The 20997-nt window shown below is 40.9% G+C and overlaps 1 protein-coding gene across 5 annotated transcripts in view; it reads left to right on the top strand.

Moving 5' to 3' along the window:
* Nucleotides 1-20647, top strand: part of FNDC1 (fibronectin type III domain containing 1) — a 64999-nt gene extending 44352 nt beyond the window's left edge. For 4 of the 5 annotated variants that reach the window (XM_064649016.1, XM_064649017.1, XM_064649015.1 and 1 more), the window contains 8 exons: nt 30-191; nt 2159-2389; nt 4033-4141; nt 12159-12238; nt 14647-14676; nt 16862-17023; nt 17492-17614; nt 19029-20647. In XM_064649016.1, coding sequence (XP_064505086.1) covers nt 30-191; nt 2159-2389; nt 4033-4141; nt 12159-12238; nt 14647-14676; nt 16862-17023; nt 17492-17614; nt 19029-19144 — 1013 coding nt within the window. In that variant the 3' untranslated portion in view covers nt 19145-20647. The remainder of the gene's footprint in view (nt 1-29; nt 192-2158; nt 2390-4032; nt 4142-12158; nt 12239-14646; nt 14677-16861; nt 17024-17491; nt 17615-19028) is intronic. The other variant, XM_064649018.1, reaches the window with a different exon arrangement.
* The last annotated feature ends 350 nt before the right edge of the window (nt 20648-20997 follow it).

Genomic DNA, 20997 nt, shown 5'->3' with positions numbered 1-20997 from the left:
AACATTTTCATTTTATGTTTCCTCTGAAGACTACGAGTTTTTTGAGAGCACTTTGCCACCAACCACCACCACTGTAACCACCACCACTGCTTCTACGACAACAGAATTGGAAGTTGTCTATCCGGAGACTAGTGTTGTTGGCACTGGCCCTGTGTCAGAATATGATATTGCTGGAAAGAAGCGGTTCACTGGTAAGGATGCCCTTTGGTTTATGTAGCTTACTACTTGTACTGCAAAGAATTCTTGTTCTAGCAAGGTCAGCCCTTAAGCTGAGACCATTGTGCAAACACATCCATCAGACTTGCGTGTGGTCCTTTTAAGGACTGCCACTTCAGAAGCCCAAAAAGCAGTACCTTGTTCCTTGCTTCTATGCTTGGATGTCTACGTGTGGGGACCACTTTTGTTCAAACCTCTTTGTACTCTTTCAGTGTGAATGCTCTGCTTTGTGATTTGCATCATATTCAATCTAGATGAAGTCAGTAAGAGAGCAAGAGTGTCTATTCCAGCTCTTTGTTTAGCTTAACTGCATCAAACTTCACACCAGTAGTTCAAACAGTGCAAGTCTCCATGTAGGTGTGAGTTTTCCTCTGGGGGACTTAATTCTTTTCCACTGACCCATGCAACCCCAGTGATTTCATCCACCTTGCACAAGCACGTATGTCAAAGGTGTGCTTCAAAGTCAAGTAATGAAGGGCATTTTGAATGTGAACTTTCCAAAAAATAGATCCAATAGAGATGAATTTGATTTTGTTATTTGTATGTTTGCTGCGTAGAAGGAATTTGGTGAAGGAACCCTCGATACATTACATGAGCCATGAGGCTGTCTCCTGTGTACACGAGCTATTCCAGTGTGTAGGTTGTTGTTGCAGGACTGACTTCTGAGCTGCTCTCCTGTGTCAGAGAAGCAGCTGGGGGCCAGAACAGAGGGATTTGGAGATTGTAAGGCACTGCATTCCAACCTACACCCTAGACTGGTGACACCCCCTCCAGCCCTTTACATACCTCTGGAACTTGAACTGAGGTCAGATCAGCTGCTGACTCACCTGGCATTTCAGATGGGAGTTCAGGGGATGGAGAATCATCTTTAATCCATGCATTGCCTTCCCTTCCTATATCCACAAGCTTCACGCAGCTTAGAGTGGAACTCTGCTGCTGCAGTAAAAATTTGTTTTTATATATGCCAAGACTTTTTCCAGTGCATCTTCAGTTTCCCCATGCAAACAATTTCATGATGTTTCTATTCCTCTCTCTCACTGACAGTGCTTCTTGATTCGTTTGGCTAAATTTAACTTCATTGCAAGATCTGGAAAAAATTCCTTTAGGGCATGAAATCCAATAAGATAAACCAAGAAACGTTGGTTTATGAACATTTCAAGGCACTAGGGAAATAATATTACCATTTCAATGAATTGTATTATTGCAACTGAATAAACATTTCCAAAGTAAGTTTTATAGTCCTTACTTTGAATGTTACGGTGACTTTCAAGGCAATAAAAAGATGATTTAATCTTTTCCTGAACTGAAGTGCAATTCCAGTCAGAATAAAGCTTTTAAAAATAGAAGTTACAGGTTGGGAGCATGTGCCTGGAAGACAGAGACTCATGACTCCTGGTCCCTTAGTACCCAGGGGACCACAACAACAATACATTTAAACTGTTTGGACTTCACCTTGGAATTAGTCTTCATACTGCCTTTGTTGTTTCACTCCAGCTTCAAATTGTTTGTGTAAGAACCAACCCACCTGTAAAGTCTTAGATGATCAAAGGCCCTGTCTGTTCCCATATGTGGAAAAGCAGAGTTCGGGTGAAATTTTCATCCTACCTTCCAGAGCAGCTGGAGATAGCGTGTAAAGAGTCCTGCAGTGAGACTGCTCTCTTCTGCTTCTTCTAGCAAAGACAATCCTTCTGTCTTTGCATAATTTTGTACAATTGTGAGTGTGGGGTAGACCTGAATATTGGCATCCCATTCCCCCTGCTCATCAATCAAATTGACTTTGAGCCATGCTTTTTTGGCAGCAGTCTCTGGGCTGGAAGGGGAGGAATTTTAAAATGCATCACAAAACTTGACTCTCTTCTTTTCAAGAAATTGACAGCCTGTGTGCTACTCTATGGTACCTTAAAACTGTTAACTAAATGCCACCCTTCCTTGTCTTTTCCAGCTCCTTATGTGACCTATCTCAGTAAAGATCCAGCAGCCCCATGTTCCTTGACAGAGGCCCTGGAGCACTTCCAAGTGGACAGCCTTGATGAAATCATCCCTAATGACTTCAGAGAGAAAGATCAGCATCCTCTGAAAGCCCCTCACAACATCACTGTTGTGGCAGTTGAAGGCTGTCATTCCTTTGTCATTGTGGACTGGGCTAAACCTGCTCGAGGAGACATGGTAACAGGTACTCTCCCAAGGTTACTCTCCTAGTGGTGTAATGGAGAATTATAGAACCGACCATGTTGGAAAAGACCTCCGAGATCATCAGGTCCAACCCTTGATCCAACACCACCGTGTTTACTAAACTGTGGCACTAAGTGCCACATCCAGTCTCATCTTAAAAACCTCCAGAGATGGTGAATCCACCACCTCCCTGGGCAGCCCATTCCAATGTCTGATTACTCTCTCTGTAAAAAATTTCTTCCTGATATCCCACCTAAACTTCCTCTGGCACAGCTTAAGACCGTGCCCTCTTGTCCTACTGTTGGGGAAAGGTTTTCTTAAATGACAGTTTTTAAACTGAGCCGATGTCTCATGACTGATGTTTCACTGCTCTGCAATTTTCTGAGGGAGGTGAGCTACTTCGTGAAGAGAAGGGTCTCTCCATCAACCCTCAGTGCCGGACTGACCAGCCCATGTTGGTCCAGATATCTTGATTTTGGCACTGATTTTGTGACAGTGGTTCCAAAGGCATCACATCCTACCTGCATGGTAGCTCTGATAGTGCTTTGCTCAGCTGAGCACTTCTTCCTCCAGGTAATGGCCTCAGCTCCACCACAGGCACCTCCACAGCCTGCCTTTGGAGCATCTTTCACACTCAGCTTCAGTCCGTTTCAAGCAGACAACCCAGTCTGGGTCGTGCCTGGGTCCTGAGTGTGGCTGCAGGAATGGTCTGCCTGTAGAGGGGCTTCTGGCATGCTGATCTTCTAGTCTGCTTTTTTTTTTTTTTTAGGAAAATAATGTATAAAAGTCAATTATCTTGGAATCTGTGGCCCAGGCTATGCTTAGCTTGTTTTGCTGGAATTTTGCTGAAATATCAGTCTGACAAAGTTCAGAGATGGGGAATGTATTAAACAAATGTATTAAATTAAATCTCCTTTAATGTCTCTAGACCTTCTGAGAGCCAGAGAAAATCCCAATGGACTTCAAGAATGAATCTCAAAAGTTGCTAGAAAAACACTAGAGTAAATAACCAAAATATTTTAGAAATTAATCCTGTTTGTCAGTGGACCCAAAAGATTTGAAGTGAGCATTTCAAAAGGCCACTGCTTTGGTGCCAACATCCAGTTTTGGAGGATCCTCGCCCAGCTCTGCAGCTGACATCATAGCAGAGAACTGGCAGAACTGAAGCAGCAATAATGACTGGGAAGGGAGAAGATGGCACTTGAACGGGCTGTGTGGTATCTTTCCCACAGTATTTCATTATTCAAGACTGTTGAGACAGTAGCTTAATGAGCACAGTTTGTATAACTTCAGTTTTTTCCCCCAAAAAATCCTCTGGTATTTCTAACTATATTAGTCTCTGCACAGTCCATGTATCACTTAAAGCAGTGAATGGATTGCCTCTGTCATCTTTTTGCCTTCATTGTGTTTTAAATCAGAATTCACACCTGGATGCCATCCTCTGATGTAATGCTACATCATTAGCTAATGACAGGAAATTCTTACAGCCTAGAGTTTTCCAGAAGAGTTAGGCATTGAATCACTTCCATATTCAAAGATGTTTCTACTCCTTTTAACCCATAGAATTCACCATAACACCTAGAGATATCATTTACTTAAAATTTATTTAGAATCCTCACGACTATTTGTCTTTCCTGTTTACAGGCTATCTGGTATACAGTGCATCCTATGATGATTTTTTAAAAAATAAGTGGTCAACCAGGACTGCAGGGTCTACTCATTTGCCGATTGAGAACCTGAAGCCCAACACACGGTAAGGATTTGACCCACTCCTTTTCAGCTCTATTAAGGAAGTGAAATGAATTTTGAGAATTGTCAGTTGTTTTTCTTGGTCTTAGTATAAATATTTACATGTGATTTAGATTTTAATCAGTCTGTTTGACAGCAAATTGCTCTATAAACTGCACAACTACTTACATGATGTCTTTACCGTATTAACCCTGGAGCAGATGACTGTGTGTACATGGATATGTATTTGTGTGTATAAAACCACATATCAGTAACAGAGAAAATCTTATTTTAAAATACATTTTATAGTCTTTTGCATAACTGAATCAAATGTTGGGGGGGGAAGAGTATACTAAATGATGTATACTAAAGAGTATACTAAATGATCTTGATGTGATGTGATGTGGCCTTTCCCACATACTGGGGTGGTCAAGATTTGATACCTGAGGACTGGTGAGGAAGTGCAGCCCACTGGTCTGTTTTCACTTTTTGTTCACATGGGTTGTGGTGGAAGAGAAGGCTTGGTGGTATATAGTGAGGCTGTGGTGATTGATCAGAAGTCAGTTTGGCAGGAGATTTAGGTCTGCATCTTGCAAAAAAATCTCAATGAAATGGCAGAACAAGAACTCATGCTTTGCCTGATATTGGAATAATTCATGGGAATTGGGTGGGAAGTAAATGGCCACAAAGGGACTGCATTAAAATTACTTCTTTTGAGAGATGCTTGGTGTCTTTCAGACTTTTTTTTCAAATTCTGAGTCTGAAATTCAGGAAAAACTGTGCCCTCTTATCCTTTCCTGTTTTGTCTATCATACTGTAAGTCATATGCTTCATGAGGCCTATTCTTACATATCCAAGAGATAAAAAAAGACCACTTATTCTGAAGATTAATAATCTAGAGCTTAATGAAAGCCTTTTAGGGTCATTCATGGTGTGTTAAGGCAAAATTATTTCACAGTAGAGAGCTTCAGTTATATGCTCTACATCTGCTAGTGCTCTCATTACAAAACATTGTAGCTACAAACGTATGGAAGGTGGTATTGGACACAGTTTATCTGTGGTTTTCACCTGTTATAACAAGATGGAAGAGGTTTGAGATCTCCTAAACACTGTTCCTAGGTAGTGGTGGAAGCAGTTGCAGTTCCTGCCTTTGTACATCCATGTCCTTGTGACTTGAAGACACCCTTTCCCTAAACGACTCTCCTCTTGCTGCTAGTTCCTCCCTCCACATCCCAGACTCCTCTATATCCCCAGCCCTTTTCCCCTTCATCAGTATACACTCCTCCACTCTCACCTTGTCCCCCATGTAGGCCAGGGAGGCATTGCTTTGACACCCCAGCTTCTCCTGGTGGACCCTCCATCTCTTGCTTCTGTGCCATTTCCCCCTTTCCAGCTGCAGTTCCTCACCTCTTCAGACTCTCAGTCAAATCTCCCTCTCCTGATGCCCCAAGGACAGTGTTGAAGGCCAGAGATAACTCTCTGCTTCTCATACCCAACACTTAAAGGGCTCCAGGTCACCAGAAGGAGTGGTTGCAGCGAAAGCTCACAGGAGTTCTGCAGCTTCTCTCCTGGCAACGCTCAATGTAGAGGAATTGGTGGGAGTTGAGCTGCCAACCTGTGACTCATTTGATGAGATGTACATTAACTCCAGGCTTCAGAAGTTCACAATTTTTCTGTATTTGAATGGAGTTTTATAGGAACTGCAAGGTTATATGTTCATGCATCTCCATGAACGTATTGACTGTCCTGTTGAATATTAAGGTTCTGTTTCAGTGTAGGGAGGTTCAAGCAAGTGCTATTTATTTAGGCATATTGTTTCCCCAGCACCTTCCTGAAAATGGTATAATCCATTGGTCCCTGTTACATGCTCTTGAAAGGCAATAAAGGCTTCATGTGGGATCTGTGGTGGAGAAGGAGGGATCTTTATGACAGAGAAATTGTGTGTATCAGCCAATCTCATTTACATTCTCCAAATCCACAGACTGAATTGATTGAATACTTTCTATCTTAAAAATAACTCCCTAACCACTGCAAAAAGACCCCATGCCTAATTAAGAAAATATGGGATGAAAGCTGAGGTTAGTCTAAAAATTTTGTGTTTGCATTGTTAGTGTATTTTGTGAGAAATCTCAGATTCAGTCAGATTTACTGTAAGATGCTATTGGCTGCTGGGCGTCCCACAAGGGCCTATGGGTGGTGCAATTTTGTGGCATGTGCAGCGTATGAGAAACAAGTTGGCATCTTGGCTGAAGTCAGCCCCAGAGAAGATTTGAAGCTGTCACCCTATCCTGGAAAACATCTGCCTGGTGTTTAGGTTTTACAAACAAAACGGAAATCTCTGTTTAATCCGTGTCATAAGTTTTCTTCTGAGGACTGGTCTGACCCCATTTGAGAAGTGGAAGTTTTTCCATTAGTGAAACTCTGGTCAGCTTCAGTGGGCACAGGAGCTGCTTCCTTGTGATGTGTGATTGTAAACACTAAAATTACTTTAAACCTTAATAAATCTTTAAAACAGCAGTTTTGACAATGTCTCTTCCCTAACCTTAATTCTCAGCTGTCACAGAAGATGGTGCAAAGGGCTGGACAGCATCTGCTCAACCACTAAATCCACAGTCACAAACATTATAATCCCTGCCATGAACATTTCAGTCTCCTTCTTGAGCATGTTTAGACTTTTTCCTGCCTTTTTTCAGGAAACCTGTGTCACTGCCTGATGGGAGTGTCATGATTTAAAACACTGTCTTTTACCACCATATCTCCATGTCTCATGAAATCTTTTTCCCTGTCCGCTTGGGTTGTGTTTCATCTGGGAACACTTTGATCCCATAGTGCCTGCTACCAGTTCCGGTGTTGTACATAGGAGGTTCTCAAGCATTTACTCAGGGCTCACAACTGCAAACAGAGCCTGGATCTTCTGTCCAGACGCACCAGAAATTTCTGTTTCCTTTCTGTATCTCTGTTAAAGCAAAGCCACAAGCTTCATCAACCAACAAGCATCATCAACCACAGCTGGCTGCTGTGTGCCACCAGGGCAGCACAGAAGAGCTAAGATGTCAATGAAACCCTTGTCCTGTGCAAGTGGTAGACCTGTGTGGCACATACATGCCTCACACCTGCTGTGTTGGAAGGTCCTGTTCCACCTCGACTCTACTGTCTTATTATAATATTTGTTGTAACTATTCATGAGAGATGTAATGCTGGGCCATTTTTTATGTAGGGAGACACTTTGCACTATCCTGTGAACCTGCAGGCAGCTGATTTAAGTGTCTTTCATCTGAAAGGGATGGTGCAGTTGTAGGAGGAGGATTTTAGCCTCTGCCATGGGGAGAAAGCTGTCCTTCCTCATTCCCTCCCAGCCTCTTTTTCCCCTCATCTACTGCTCCTGCTGGACAGTGGATCTATGGGGTGCTGTCACATTGGCTTGTCCCCTACCCTTCCTGGGTAGCAGCACGTCTGTCCCTCCCAGTCACTGGGTTGGGCATACCAGTTTCCCTCACGCAGGTAGAAGCCACCTGCTCTGCCTGCATACCCTCTGTGCATCCACCCTGGCTATCACCCAGCACTGCTGGAGGTCCAGCAGCAGCCATTCCACCATCCTCGTGGCTGGCACATGGTCATGGTGCTATGGCTCCTGCCCTGCCACCTGCAGCATGTGTGGACAGTGCCACTGTGCACACCATGGCTGGCTGACATCCCTGGCTGGCATCTCAGCCTGCCGCTGGATGGAGTGCAGGGCTGGCGATCCATGCAGGCATGCCTCTGGAAAAAGGAATTTACACCTAACTAATTTTTTTTTTAAAAGCTGCTTCTCTAATTATCATGCTAAGTGATTATCTCACTTTGTTCTGTGAGTGCCAACTGTTTAATTCCCAAAGAAGGGAGACATCTTGAATTAAGTCATAAAATAATTTTGCTCCAAGTGACAGGTTTGGTGAACAATTAATCATATAGTCTAAATGAATAAAAATATTACAAATTCATTACCCTGTTACAGATTACTGTGTCCTTTCTTGACATATCAGTAGAACTGGTAAATAAAATCTCAAAGGAACTTTACTCTTAGGAGGAAAAGCTTTTTTCTGGTCTGTTTTGAAAATGAACAACAAATGGTACTCCGTCTGTGGCAGTTGTGATTCTTCTGTGCCTATTGGTAACAATTAATTGCAGTTCTGCCTAAGCAAAGTGTAAACAAAGCTCAATCAAATTATATATTATAAATTTTGTTCGTGTATTTATGTGATGAAAAGCAGTGGAGTTATACTGATTTGAGATTTCCTGGCAAAGTCATCAGCTGAAGGATTCTGACTAATGCAAATGTCAGATTCCTGGACCTAGAAAGGCTTTGGCAATTTCTTTATTATTTGTCATGTCTGAGAAAGAAATGTATCCTGACTGCATTATTTTATTAATGTTCTTAATACAGCAATCATAGCAATGTCTATGTCTAAATCACAGGTCAGTAAGTCATGAGACCTGGCTCTCTTTCTGGCACGACTAGAGGCTTCTTGTGTATATAAAGGCTTAGAAACCAATTTTCCAATTTGTGAAGAAAAATGTACTCATAACTTCATTGCCGATTTTTTTTTAGACAGTCAGGCAGGAGCTTGAACAATTCTGTGTCCCAGATGGGCTTCTCTGTATGTAACAGGACAGCTGAATGCACAGTTGTCCCGACTCCATAGGTAATCAGTTCCTGCATTACACATTGGATACAAAACTGCATGTTTTTCTCTACTTAAATAGGAGCACAAGGTTCTTGGGCTGCTCTCTCTCCAGTTTCAGAGGTGGATCATCACACTCATATATCTGATGGGAATGGTTTGAAGCTGCCATTAATACACATAAATTAAGTGCATTGAAAGGGTTGCTCAGAAGGTGCCACCGCGTTGCAAAAGTGGTATGTAATTATACTACTTTGGAAGCAGTGGGACATCAGACATACATATAGATGTTTCCACTATGTTTTGAAGCATCATGGAAGAGGTGTAAGCTGGAAAACATTTTTCTCCTGCTCTTCTGAAGTATTTAGAGCAGGTACTGAGTTAAGTCAGTTAAGCTTGGTGCTGTGTTGTGGCTGTTTCGTGAGCCAGCATGAGGAATCACTGTGCTGTGTCCCGTTCCCGTGGTCTTGCTTGTGCTGCTCACTCCTGTCCCAGTCCGGGTGGAAAAAGTGCTAGTGGGTGAAGGAGGTATGGATGGGTGCAGGTGCCCCATGAGAACACTGGCAATGTTGGATTAAAGCAGAGCTCAGGCTGCCATGCTCTGCTCAGGTGTCCAGAAGTGGGGGAGCACATGGAAGGTTTTTTGCCTTCCCTGTCCTCTTTCCCCAGCCATGCTAAACACTCTTTTATACAAAAAGCAAGGTCAGTAGTTAAAACCAGGGGGAAATTTTTCTGCCAGCAAGAGGATTGTGCTAGGCATGAGCAAAAAGCACAGCCTTACTAAATTTTGCTATTTAACTGCTAAATTCTGCTATTTATTCTGCTAAATTATTTTGTTTTCTTTTTACCTCATCATGCGTTCTCTTTTAAAGAAAGCTCTGAGTTGTTTGTGAACATCATATAGTCATTCATTAAAGGCAGAACTGTCTGAAGAAAGCAGAAATGGAGTAGTTTTCTGGTATCAGCTGCAGGACACAGTAGGGACAGGGGACACGTCCCCCATGCAGACATGGGAAATTGTCCCACAGAGAGTCTGACCATGCATGTGCTCCAGGTCTGACATAGGTGCAAGGTAAATCTGATGCCATGGATGAAGTCGAGAATATTTCAATTCCTGCATTGATTTCACCTAGACAAGCCACTTGTAATTTTTAAGGAGTAAACAAGAAAATGTTTTGGCCCATATCCTGGAGATAACCATCTTACTTCATGGCAAAACTCAGTGTTCATGTGACTACCACCCTTCTGATGAAGACAGAAGGGTGTTACTTGCACATCTTTTCAGCCTTTTCATAAAGATCAGTTTGATTTTGAGACAAAGCAGTTCACCTTACTTGATATCAGGAATAGTGTGGCCAGCAGGACCAGGGCAGTGATTCTGCCCCTGTACTCAGCACTAGTTAGGCCGCACCTTGAGTACTGTGTCCAGTTCTGGGCCCCTCAGTTTAGGAAGGGCACTGACGTGCTGAAGAGTGTCCAGAGGAAAGTGAGGCTGGTGAAGGGAGTGGAACACAGGCCCTATTAAGAGAGGCTGAGGGAGCTGGGGCTGTTTAGCCTGGAGGCTCAGGGGAGACCTCATCACTCTCTACAACTACCTGAAAGGAGGCTGGAGTGAGATGGGGGTCAGTCTCTTTTCCCAGGCAACCAGCAGTAGGACAAGAGGCCACGGGCTTAAGCTGTGCCAGGGGAGGTTTAGGTTGGATATTAGGAAGAAATTTTTTACAGAGAGAGTGATCAGACATTGGAATGGGCTGCCCAGGGTGGTGGTGGAGTCACCGTCCATGGAGGTATTCAAGAAGAGACTGGATGTGGCACTCAGTGTCATGGTCTAGTTGACAGGGTGGTGTTAGGTCATGAGTTGGACTCGATGATCTCAGAGGTCTTTTCCAACCTCGTTGATTCTGTGATTCTGTGAAAAAAAGGCAGTCACCTTTGCCAAAGGGCTGGTTCAACCATGTCACCTCCGGTTTATTGTTATGAATAATTTCCTATGTGTTTAGCTGGTGCTTAGGCCAGAGAGGGCCCTTTCAGGAGTGACCTCCAGGCTCTGTTCTGTGGCTAAGATACAACTGATGGTACAGGAAAGTGCACATCGTAAAAATTGAGTGGCAGACTAAAACCAGCAAAGTTCTTGCAACAGAATTGTATTGGATCTTCCTAATGCATGGGAGACTGTAAAGTATAAGCATCATGTCTCAGCCCAGTGTGGCCAATGCAAGAGAACCAGCACTGGCAGTTTTTTGTGCAGGATGGGGAGAGCTTCCCCACCAAGAGCAGCCTGATATATTTAATGAAGCAGGCTCCCTTTCCCAAACTGAGGTACATCAGGCCAGCCACTCGGGATATCTTCATGTAAGGTAATCCAGCCATTGGTGGCAACCATCCATGCAGGTAATCACTTGACCTGTTATGTGGGTCATATATAGATCTTTTGAAGATGTCTGCTTTTGGGTGAGAGTTTAAATTAAGATCCGAATGAGATGTGGATATTACAGAGGCACAGTAATTTTTTATGTTTTATTAATTTCTTTACAAGAATGAACTTGAGCAAGGGGGAAAGAAAGGAAAACCTAAACTCAGGAATTTAAAAAATGCTGTGCTGGAAATTTTTACAGTAATCTTTCATTCTAACTGGTTTCTGCTGGACTGGTACAAATATAAAAGGAAAAGAAGAAAACATTAATCTGGGGAAAAAATGACAGGGCAGGCATCAACTAAAAATCATTGTATTTGGAAATGAACTAAAATGTGCTTACACATATTCTTCTCTAAGGGTGAGGATAATTTTGCTTCTGTCGAGCAAAGAATGGAGTTCTAGTGGTGAGTCATGTGCTTTGACTTAAGCATGTGATTTAAAAACTTTGGGAGAATCAATAAGGCAACATGTGATGCTGCCTTGTATTACTCAAGTATTGTGATCTTAATGCTGCTGGACCTTTGAGACAAAGGTCAAAAGCTTAGTTTCTGATCGCATATAAATCTGATCCAGTTTCAGTTTGCAGTTTACGTCACTGCTTTTCTAGGAGTTGCTCTGGTTTAAAACTATTCCTGAGATCAGAATTTGATTTCCTTGCAACTTTTTCTTTTAGTCTTTTGCTACCAATTGTTTCATAGAAAGTGGATATAGTTGTATGTGGTTTTTGGAAGGGGGATGATATATAAATAAATGATCCAAAAATATGCATGGGAGCAATTGCAAAAAGAAGACATTTGTCTGTAACAGCCAGCTCATACCCTGGCTCAGTATCCAACTCCATTTAATGAAAAGGACACTTGGTGCTGTTCTGCTGTTTTGATTCTTACTCTGTTTTAAATTACTTATAATTTAGCCATTGCACTGGGATCTGTTTTCATCTTATTTCCCTTCTCTTTTTGTTTCAGGTATTATTTTAAAGTCCAGGCAAAGAATCCCTTTGGTTATGGACCTGTTAGCTCTTCTGTCTCATTTATCACAGAATCTGGTATGGTTTGCTTTTTATTTTCATCTCAAAATTGAATTTTTAATAAGAGATGTAGCAAGGCAATGACTGAAACCAGCATTCTAATAATGGTGATTATCCTGATCTTGCTGCTTTGAATTTTTTTTTACTTTAATTATTTGTTTTCAGTTAAGCCAGGAAAATAATATGCACTCCTAATGCCACTATTAAAATGTAAATGACAATAAAGTGAACTCTGGATGAACAGGAGGCTGAATTTCAAATACACAAAAATAGTAATGTTCAACAATACAGAAGCAATAGGAAGCTTAATATCTTTGATAGATTGACCAGCATTTAGTAAAGTAGTTTTCTAATTGTCGACAGCTAAACAGTTGGAAGCAGTTGTCTGTGGAAGAAATATAGAAGACAACAGTTCCATCGGACAGACAAAATTCTCTGCTCTTTTTTTTTGACTAGGCATGCTGCTCTTTCACAGGGCTAATAGTACATTCAAGAGCAACACCCTCTTCTAAAAATAGTATGTTAAATGAGCTATTTTTGCCCATTTCTTCTTCTTCTACTTCCATCAAGCCAGAGGCCAATGACTTCACTAAATAATAAAGGACAAATTTTTCAGTCTTTACTTCAGTGAAAGGTCTGTTGTTTCTTGCAAATTTTGCCCTTTTAATGACATGGGGCTTCTGCAGTCTCTGCCTTTGCTCATTTGACTTCACTCTGTAGTGCTCACTTCAGAAGCCTTTCTAAGAACTGTGCAAGTAAGTCATCACAGAAGGGAGACAAAAATGCAAGATAAGAAAATGGTCCTGGGTAACATGTTCAGATTTTCATTAAAGGAGTAAGAAGCTCAAGTATAAATCCAAGCATAATATTTAATATTGCCTGGGTGGCCAAGAAGGTCAAAGGCATCCTGGCTTGTATCAGCAATAGTGTGGCCAGCAGGACCAGGGAGGTGATTGTGCCCCCCTATTCGGCACTGGTGAGGCTGCACCTCAAGTGCTGTGTCCAGTTCTGGGCCCCTCACTGCAAGGAAGACTTTGAGGTGCTGAAGCATGTCCAGAGAAGGGCTGTCAACAGGCTGGAACCTAGAACAGGCTGCCCAGGGAAGTGGTGAAATTCCCATCCCTGGAGGTATTTAAAAGACATGTAGATATGGCACTTAGGGATATGGTTTAGTGGAGTACTTGGAACTGCTGAGTTAACAGTTGGACTCAGTGATCCTTAAAGGTCTTTTCAAACCTAAATGATTCTATGATTCTTTGATTCTGTGCTGTATCTTGCAGATTGTTTTCCTGATTAGCTGGCTACCAGTCTATGGGTCTGAATGCCTAGTTTTCCCATCCAAAATCAATGAGCTTTAACATGTTAAGTACACCAAATTTAAAGTTTTGTTTGCAGCACTGATCTTTTGTTTGTCATGTAGCCAAAGGTGGCTCTCCATAAGGTGGCATAAGTACAAAAAGAGTTGCTATACACAAAGCCAGGTGGTATAGTTACAGTGATGGAATAGGTCATAAGAGAAAGTAATTGCTAACTCAGAGTCCTCTTCTAATGCAACCATAAGGTTTGAGCTGATGGGAATATTCAATAAAGAATGCCATCATAGGATCAAGCAGCTTATTGAAAATGTTCAATCTCACCCCTAGTAACACATTGAAGAGAGCAGAAACCCATTGTTCTCTTTTATCAAACTTTTAAAACTTCCTAGAATTTTTCTTCCCCATTAGTAGACAACGACCATGCTTTTTCTTTGGGTATTTTGTGTACAGTAAGAGATGATAGAAACTGCAGTGTAATGAATACAGAGAAGCTAATGCATTAGATCATGTTATTTTGTTATCCTTACTCCATCTTTCTTTATTTAAAGAGTATTTCAAGCAAGAAGCTCCTGAGGGAGTGGACACTGCACATTGCACTGCCCAGGGAGCTCCTCAAAAATTTCTGCCACTATGATAAAAAGGATTAAAATTATAAATTTCACATATTTATGAATAGCACTGAAGAACTGTGCTGAACACGATGGATGTCTGAGATTGAGGTTTGCATGCAAGAGTTAGGTTATATTTCCTGTTGGAGGACAGGCCCAGTATTAGTTCAGAAGTGTACAGTGAAAATGTCTTCCTGCTCTGAGGACCTTCTGAGAAGAGGAAATGTTTCAAAGCTGGCTTTGGACTTTGATACTAATCTCAATAGAGTTTTTACAGTATCAAAATAAATAAACAATCCTGTGGCAAATTTCATTAACTGAGGAAACAGCAGAATAACAAACACACGTTAGGTCTGCAAATTGAAAAGACAATGTAAGTCCCACATTCATAATGTAGTTATGTGTGCTGTACTGTCATCCTCTTGAGTGACTGTATGTTTCATATTATAAAACCAGATTTGGAAAAAAAATACTAAATTTTTTATTTGTTTTATTCTTCTAGACAATCCTCTTCTCATTGTCAGACCACCTGGTAAGTCTTACTCTGTTGTTTCTTTCATTAAGTGCATAAAATTTGTGCAAAACAGTTAGAATATAGAAGTTAGAAACATTTAAACATGCAGTTTTAGTTACAGTTTTAAGCAGGTAGTAATTCATGGGACTAATTCACAAAACATTTTTTGTCTTAGGACCTCTTATTCTGTCTTCTGAAAAGAAATCTTGTAAAGCTATGTTCGAATAAGCATTTGATTTTAGACCATCTTTCTGCCTGGTACAAAGGCTTAAATTGCTTAGTATTAAGCATTAAGCTCTATTGCTTCTGTATCTGTGTCCTTCAGTTGCCTAAGCATAGCTTGAATAGCAGCATCAGGTTTTTGTCTCTCTAGTTCTTATGCTCATCTATACAAATCATCATGCCCTTATAAATGCTAAAAAACTCGGATTTGCTACTGACCCAAATGATATGCTACAAAGCTGATGAGCTTTCCAGGTTGTTGAGCTGTTTCCAAATTTGCAGGAAGCTAGTTCAGCCTCTAATCAGAAGATCTGATTTCCTGGTGCTGGGGACTAACCTTGCTGATGTGAACATTGGTAGGGTAACCCCAGGCAGTACATGCTCTCAGAAGAGATGCAGGAAAAGAAACCCTCAGAGTTATTATACACTATACTCTGTGAGCTTTCCTAAGCAATTAAAATGCTTGGTTCTGGGGCTTTTTTGCTACAGTGTTTATGAAAATAGCATCCATCATTTCCCTTCCTTCTCTGTTTTATTTTACTTGGGTTTTTTTTTTCTGTGTCCTCTCAGAAGTCTCTGATGATGCACAGGTATTGCAGAGCACGCTATGTCTCTGGCAGTCAGTGTGAGAGGCCTCTGAGAGTGGTGACCTTTCCAGACACCTTCAGCTTTTTTGCTATCCATTACTTTGTTGGTCTGTTCAAAGAATGGAGGCTTTGGAAGGTGATGGCTTTTGCACTTGTAGTTTCTTCTCCAACTGGACAAAGAGAAAATACTTTGTGTGGCCGCAGTAGTAAAGACAGACCAAAAAGAGATGGCAGAGCTCTGGGAACTTGTGGAAATTAAGAGATTCTGAACATCCAGTGCAGCTCTTACTAAGTTTATCCTTCAGGATTTTTGGAGGTAGGCAAAAGTGATGGACAAAAGCATATTATTCACAGCAACAAAATTGCATTCAAGAAATAGTTTACTGTTTTATTTTAAAGATAAATCTGTGGCTAAAATCCTGTAATCTCTTCACTGTGTGGCTGAGTAAAATCGGTACAGTTAACGTTTCTATTCACACCAGTGGAGTTTTAAGGATTGCTGATCACATGATAGTGTTTGCAGGATTTGGACTATGTGCCTAGTGAGAGGGAGGAAGAATGACTAACAGAAAAAAACTTTCAATCTCATTTGTAAACCACCTCAAAATAGCACAGTAAAATCAGGGCTTTGTGCTGTAGCTAGAGACAAAAACACCAATTATCACATTGGAAACTTTTTGTATCATTCTGTATACATTACTACAACAGCAATTTCAAAATAAATTATATTGTCTTGTCTAGTATAAAACAAACATTTAGGTAAGGCAGAAGGAATATTTAGTCTTTTGCAATACAATTAAGCATTCTCCTCTGCAGCAGTGCTCTGAACAGAGTTCCCCAGGAAAGATCTCGCTTGTTTGTTGTTGAAAACTCATCTATTTTGATGTAATTTGAGAAACAAAACAGAAAAGTACATTTGTGATATGATCTTTTTAACCAGATAGCAAGAATCACATCTCAGGCTGTTACCACAGAATTCTTAACATCTCTTCTTCAGTAATAGGGTTAAGTTTTGTACTTAGTCTTAAAATGCAAGTCACTGTCAGACCTGAGATCAGGCCATGTTGAGGAAAGAAACTGTAATACTAGGAAAAGAAGAATTCTTATTAAAATGAATGAGACTGTTTACTTAAAGCTGTGGTTCAGTACATGAAATCATGTTTTTTAATCAATTTAACAGTTGTCTACTGCCTAGAAGGGATTTAATCAAGTCCCTCTCTTCTCTTTTTTTAACAGTATTTGTTCTTGAAGTAGTATTTCTGGATATAGAAAAGTTATGCATTAATCTGCTGCAGTGTGTCTTGTAAAACATATTATTAAATGTTAACCTCAGCAAAACTCAGATTGAAATGCTGAAGTCTGTCTCTAATGTGGAATTTATTATTTTCCCCAAGGCGGTGAGCCTATCTGGATCCCATTCACTTTTAAATATGACCCCACCTACTCAGACTGCACTGGCAAGCAGTATGTGAAACGAACTTGGTACCGCAAGTTTGTAGGAGTGGTTCTTTGCAACTCCTTAAGGTATAAAATTTACCTCAGTGATGATCTGAAAGGTAGGCACCAAGATTAATTTCTTGATATATGATTACTTGCCATCTCTGTCTTCTCACTTTCTTCATTTTATATGTGAAAGAATTGCATGACGGCTCTGTGGGAGTCCTTCTCTTGAGAAGAATTAATGCTAATGCTTATATGGGTGTATTTACTTTCACATGATATATTCAAATGACTAGTATAGTTGAAATTCTCTCCACCCATCACCTATGGTGCAGGGCCCATGGACTTGCAAAAGAGGGTCTACTCCTTATGGAGCTGTAATCCATTTATTTTCCATAATTTCTTCTTCAATACTCTGAAGGTAGCATTCTCTCTCTTTCCAGCCACTGTTTGCTTATTGGTAATACTGTGTTTTTCACTCTAACATTCCTCCTGCTTTCTTCCATGTCTATTTTCCTGGTGACAAAGAGCATCCCAAACAAAAGTATTGCTGAGTTAAGTAATCTGTCTGTATCACCCTTCAGACACCTTCTACAGCATTGGGGATAGCTGGGGAAGGGGCGAGGACCACTGCCAATTTGTGGATTCACACCTGGATGGAAGAACAGGACCTCAGTCGTACATTGAAGCCCTGCCCACCATCCGAGGTACAGCAATGGGGGAGTGGGATGCTGGCCAGGTGCCAGTCATCCCATCTGTAGGATTAAGGGGTAAGGAACAGAGCACAGAGTGGAGCGCTGTTCACAGCTGCTGGCAGCTCTCTTGAATAGTCCAGCTGATGCAGTAGGTGAAAACAGGTTATAAAAGTCCCAGACAGCTTGAGGGTGGAGAAAGAGAGACAGACAGAAAGAGAGGGGCGTGTAAGGCAAATACTTTACAGGAACAAAATGCAAAGACAGAAGGAAACAATCGTATAGGTCCGTGAAATGTTTCTCTTAATGATAAGACCTACCTCATTGAATTGAGGTACAAAAACTCTTCCATGTGCCAGGAAGAACCAGCAACATCTTTGCAAATATGGCTTTTGTGAATGGTTTCTAACCAGTTCGCTCAATGCGAAGCACAAATGAGTATGTCTAGTGACTTAAGGTCAGTAGTTTTATTCTGGCCTGGTAGATAACTCTCTCTGAGTGAAAATTCTTACCTTGAAGGAGTTCCTCTGAGTAAACTGCTCAGCTCATGTAGCCAGGAAGGTGACAACTTGTGTCACCAATCATGAAAGTCAGCTAATCTTTTCAGTAAGTCTGTTGGTTTAAGTTATTCAGTTAGCATTAATGGTTTCTATGTTAAATTATTTGTTGATATTCTTTTGATGGTGGCGTTACCAGGAAGAAACTGAAAAAGTCACTGATATAATATATCACTGGGAAGTAGTGTATTTCTCAGTTCAGAAGAAGGATGATTAATCCAGATGTGTATAACTAGGTCTAGGAGACAGAGATAGAGAGCACGCAAAAGTTATATTATTGGCACAAGCCATGAATATTTCAGATGTTCCAATGCACGAGCTATGTGAACAAGAATGCTGCACCTCTTCTAATGCTTTAAGCAGTCACATTCTTTCTGCAGATGAAGAAAAAGGGGAAGGGAGGGCTTAACTCAATATTTACTGCATGAAATGATACCTTTTTGTTTTTTGAAAAGCTGACACTTCCTGAAGCCCTGTGAGATAATATGATTTGATGGTATTTTTTTGCCCCAGAGTCCTTTATGTATTTAAACTGACTTAGAAACTTCATAAACACAACTGAAATATGCCCACCTTTTGGGGTTAAAGGCAGAAGCTCTTTGGCAGGCCATAGCATTACACAATAGTTAAAGAGATTTTGAACAGTAAAACCAGTCGAAGCTGCAAGAGATATGAAGGACCAGAATTAGATCATTCAAGAAAGATCTAGACCAAATACCGGGGCTAGCCAATACCCTTTTGACATAATTGCCTATCAGACCATTTTTAAGTTTTCATTTGAGTTGTGAGATTGACTCTCACTGCATCTGTTACTCTTGTTAAATTACTGTTTCTTTGTTGTGGAATACAAATTGGTGTTTTTCTTCTGACAGGGTACTACCGCCAGTACCGCCAGGAACCTGTATCATTTGGACGCATTGGATACACAACACCCTACTACTATGTGGGCTGGTATGAGTGTGGCGTGCCCATCCCAGGAAAATGGTAGCAGTCTGTTTTCCTGTCTTAGGCAGACCATGCTTTTCAAATTATTTCTACCAGAGGACTGTGAGCAACTGATTTGGAAAAGAAAAAAAAAAAAAGAAAGGTAAATGAGGCAAACCAGTGAAAACCAGCTGCTCAAGAAACCCTCGTGAAGCCAAACATGAACATCCTTTACCAGCCTGTATCTGTGGTGCTGCTTGACTTCTGCTTGGAAGCAGGGATAGGATATAAGTTTGGTGTCCTACCTTCCTTCTGTGTCTTTAAGGCACAGAGAGAAGTTTGCAATATGTGCAGCCTGTGAAAACCAGAACTGTATTAGCCATGAAAATTTGAAAGTTTCTTATATCTTACGGGAACGACCTAAGCATGCTGTGCTTGCTTAATGGGATGCTAAACTGTCCTTTCCTCCCAGCGGGGCTCCCCTATGCAATCATGCCATGTAACTGGCCACCCACCAAAGGCAATTTATTCTCCTGAAGACTTACCCTGTGGGTTCACCCACTGCTGGACTAATCACCAGGTCATTCACAGTGTAAATTCACTGTGAGATATATGTGTATCTATATCTATATAAATACAGTACTGTACATCTGCAAAAGTACTGTTTAGAGATGCTGAGATTTTCTTGTTCACTAGATAAATATGTTTGGAATTTTTATGTAAAAGGTGCTGTTAATTCTTTGAGATATTGCTATGCACAATATATTAACCAAGGAAAGAGCTATATTCTTCTTGTGAGTACTGTTGATGTAACATTTGAATTACTGATCAAAGACGTGTGTCTCACTTCCTTGGCAGCCTTTGGACTGGACATTCAATGGGAATCTACCCCTCTATCCATGTTAGAGTGGCACTGTTAGTCCAGGAAAAACACATACACAGCAGTTTATCAGCATCAGTTAAACTTTCTATCCTTTGCTATTTAAAAGTTGTAGTGCAACTTTTCTTCAATCCATTCTCATCTTATTTTGTATGTTATTTATTCCTTGTCAGTATCTTTCACATTACTGTGCAGAGGCATAGGATGAGTAAGTTGCAAATTAGAAACTGCTTTTAACTTATTTGCCCTCCAAAAAGAAGCCCAAGTCACCAACACAGGAGTCAACTAGCAGGAAGCTCATTTGACTATGGTCCAGCCTAAGGACAATTGGGATACACTTCCTTTGCAATACTACTGAAATTTCTTCCAACCAAACCATAAAGCAAAAGCTGACATGAATAAAAGGTATACCTGGGGGACTGATCCATTCTCTGGTTCATCTCTCACTCTTGTTCCAGCTTAGATGTAGTGTAGTTCTAACAGCTTTTGAGTTTCTTCCTGTAGTTATTTTAAATTGTATGGGGACAAAAAAGGTACTAAAGTGATTAAAAGAGCATTCTCTTTTTTATGGTGATTTGGGTTTTAGCATTTTAATTATTCTCACATACTTTTTCTTCAGTACAGTGCAAAATATATGGTCTTGAAGTATAACTTTTTTCCCTAATAAACCTATGATACATGGTTCCACTTCTGTTTCATCCTTTCTGGTCATCTGTGTCATGTAATCTGACAAAGTGACAAATTGTTAGCTTTTGAAAAGTCCTCCTTGGCAGAGGAGTAAGTGTCAACATTTTCTAAGGGACTGGAAGCATGTGAATGTGTTGTTCCGTTTTGAAGATGGTTAGCAGTTATCATGGAGTTACCAATGGAAAATCATGCCTGACCTGCCTGATCATATTCTTTGTTGAGATGAGTGCCTCTGTGCAGAGGGGAGAACAGTGAATGTCATAGACTTTGGCTTGTGTAAGGTGCTTGGCATGGTCTCCCACTGTCTGTAGCGAAATTGGTGGAATATGGCTTGGATAGTTAGACTTTAG

This window comes from Pseudopipra pipra, chromosome 3 (genome assembly GCF_036250125.1).
Source record: "Pseudopipra pipra isolate bDixPip1 chromosome 3, bDixPip1.hap1, whole genome shotgun sequence".
Classification (NCBI taxonomy): Eukaryota; Metazoa; Chordata; class Aves; order Passeriformes; family Pipridae; genus Pseudopipra; species Pseudopipra pipra.
This window is presented reverse-complemented; position numbering and strand designations above follow the sequence as displayed.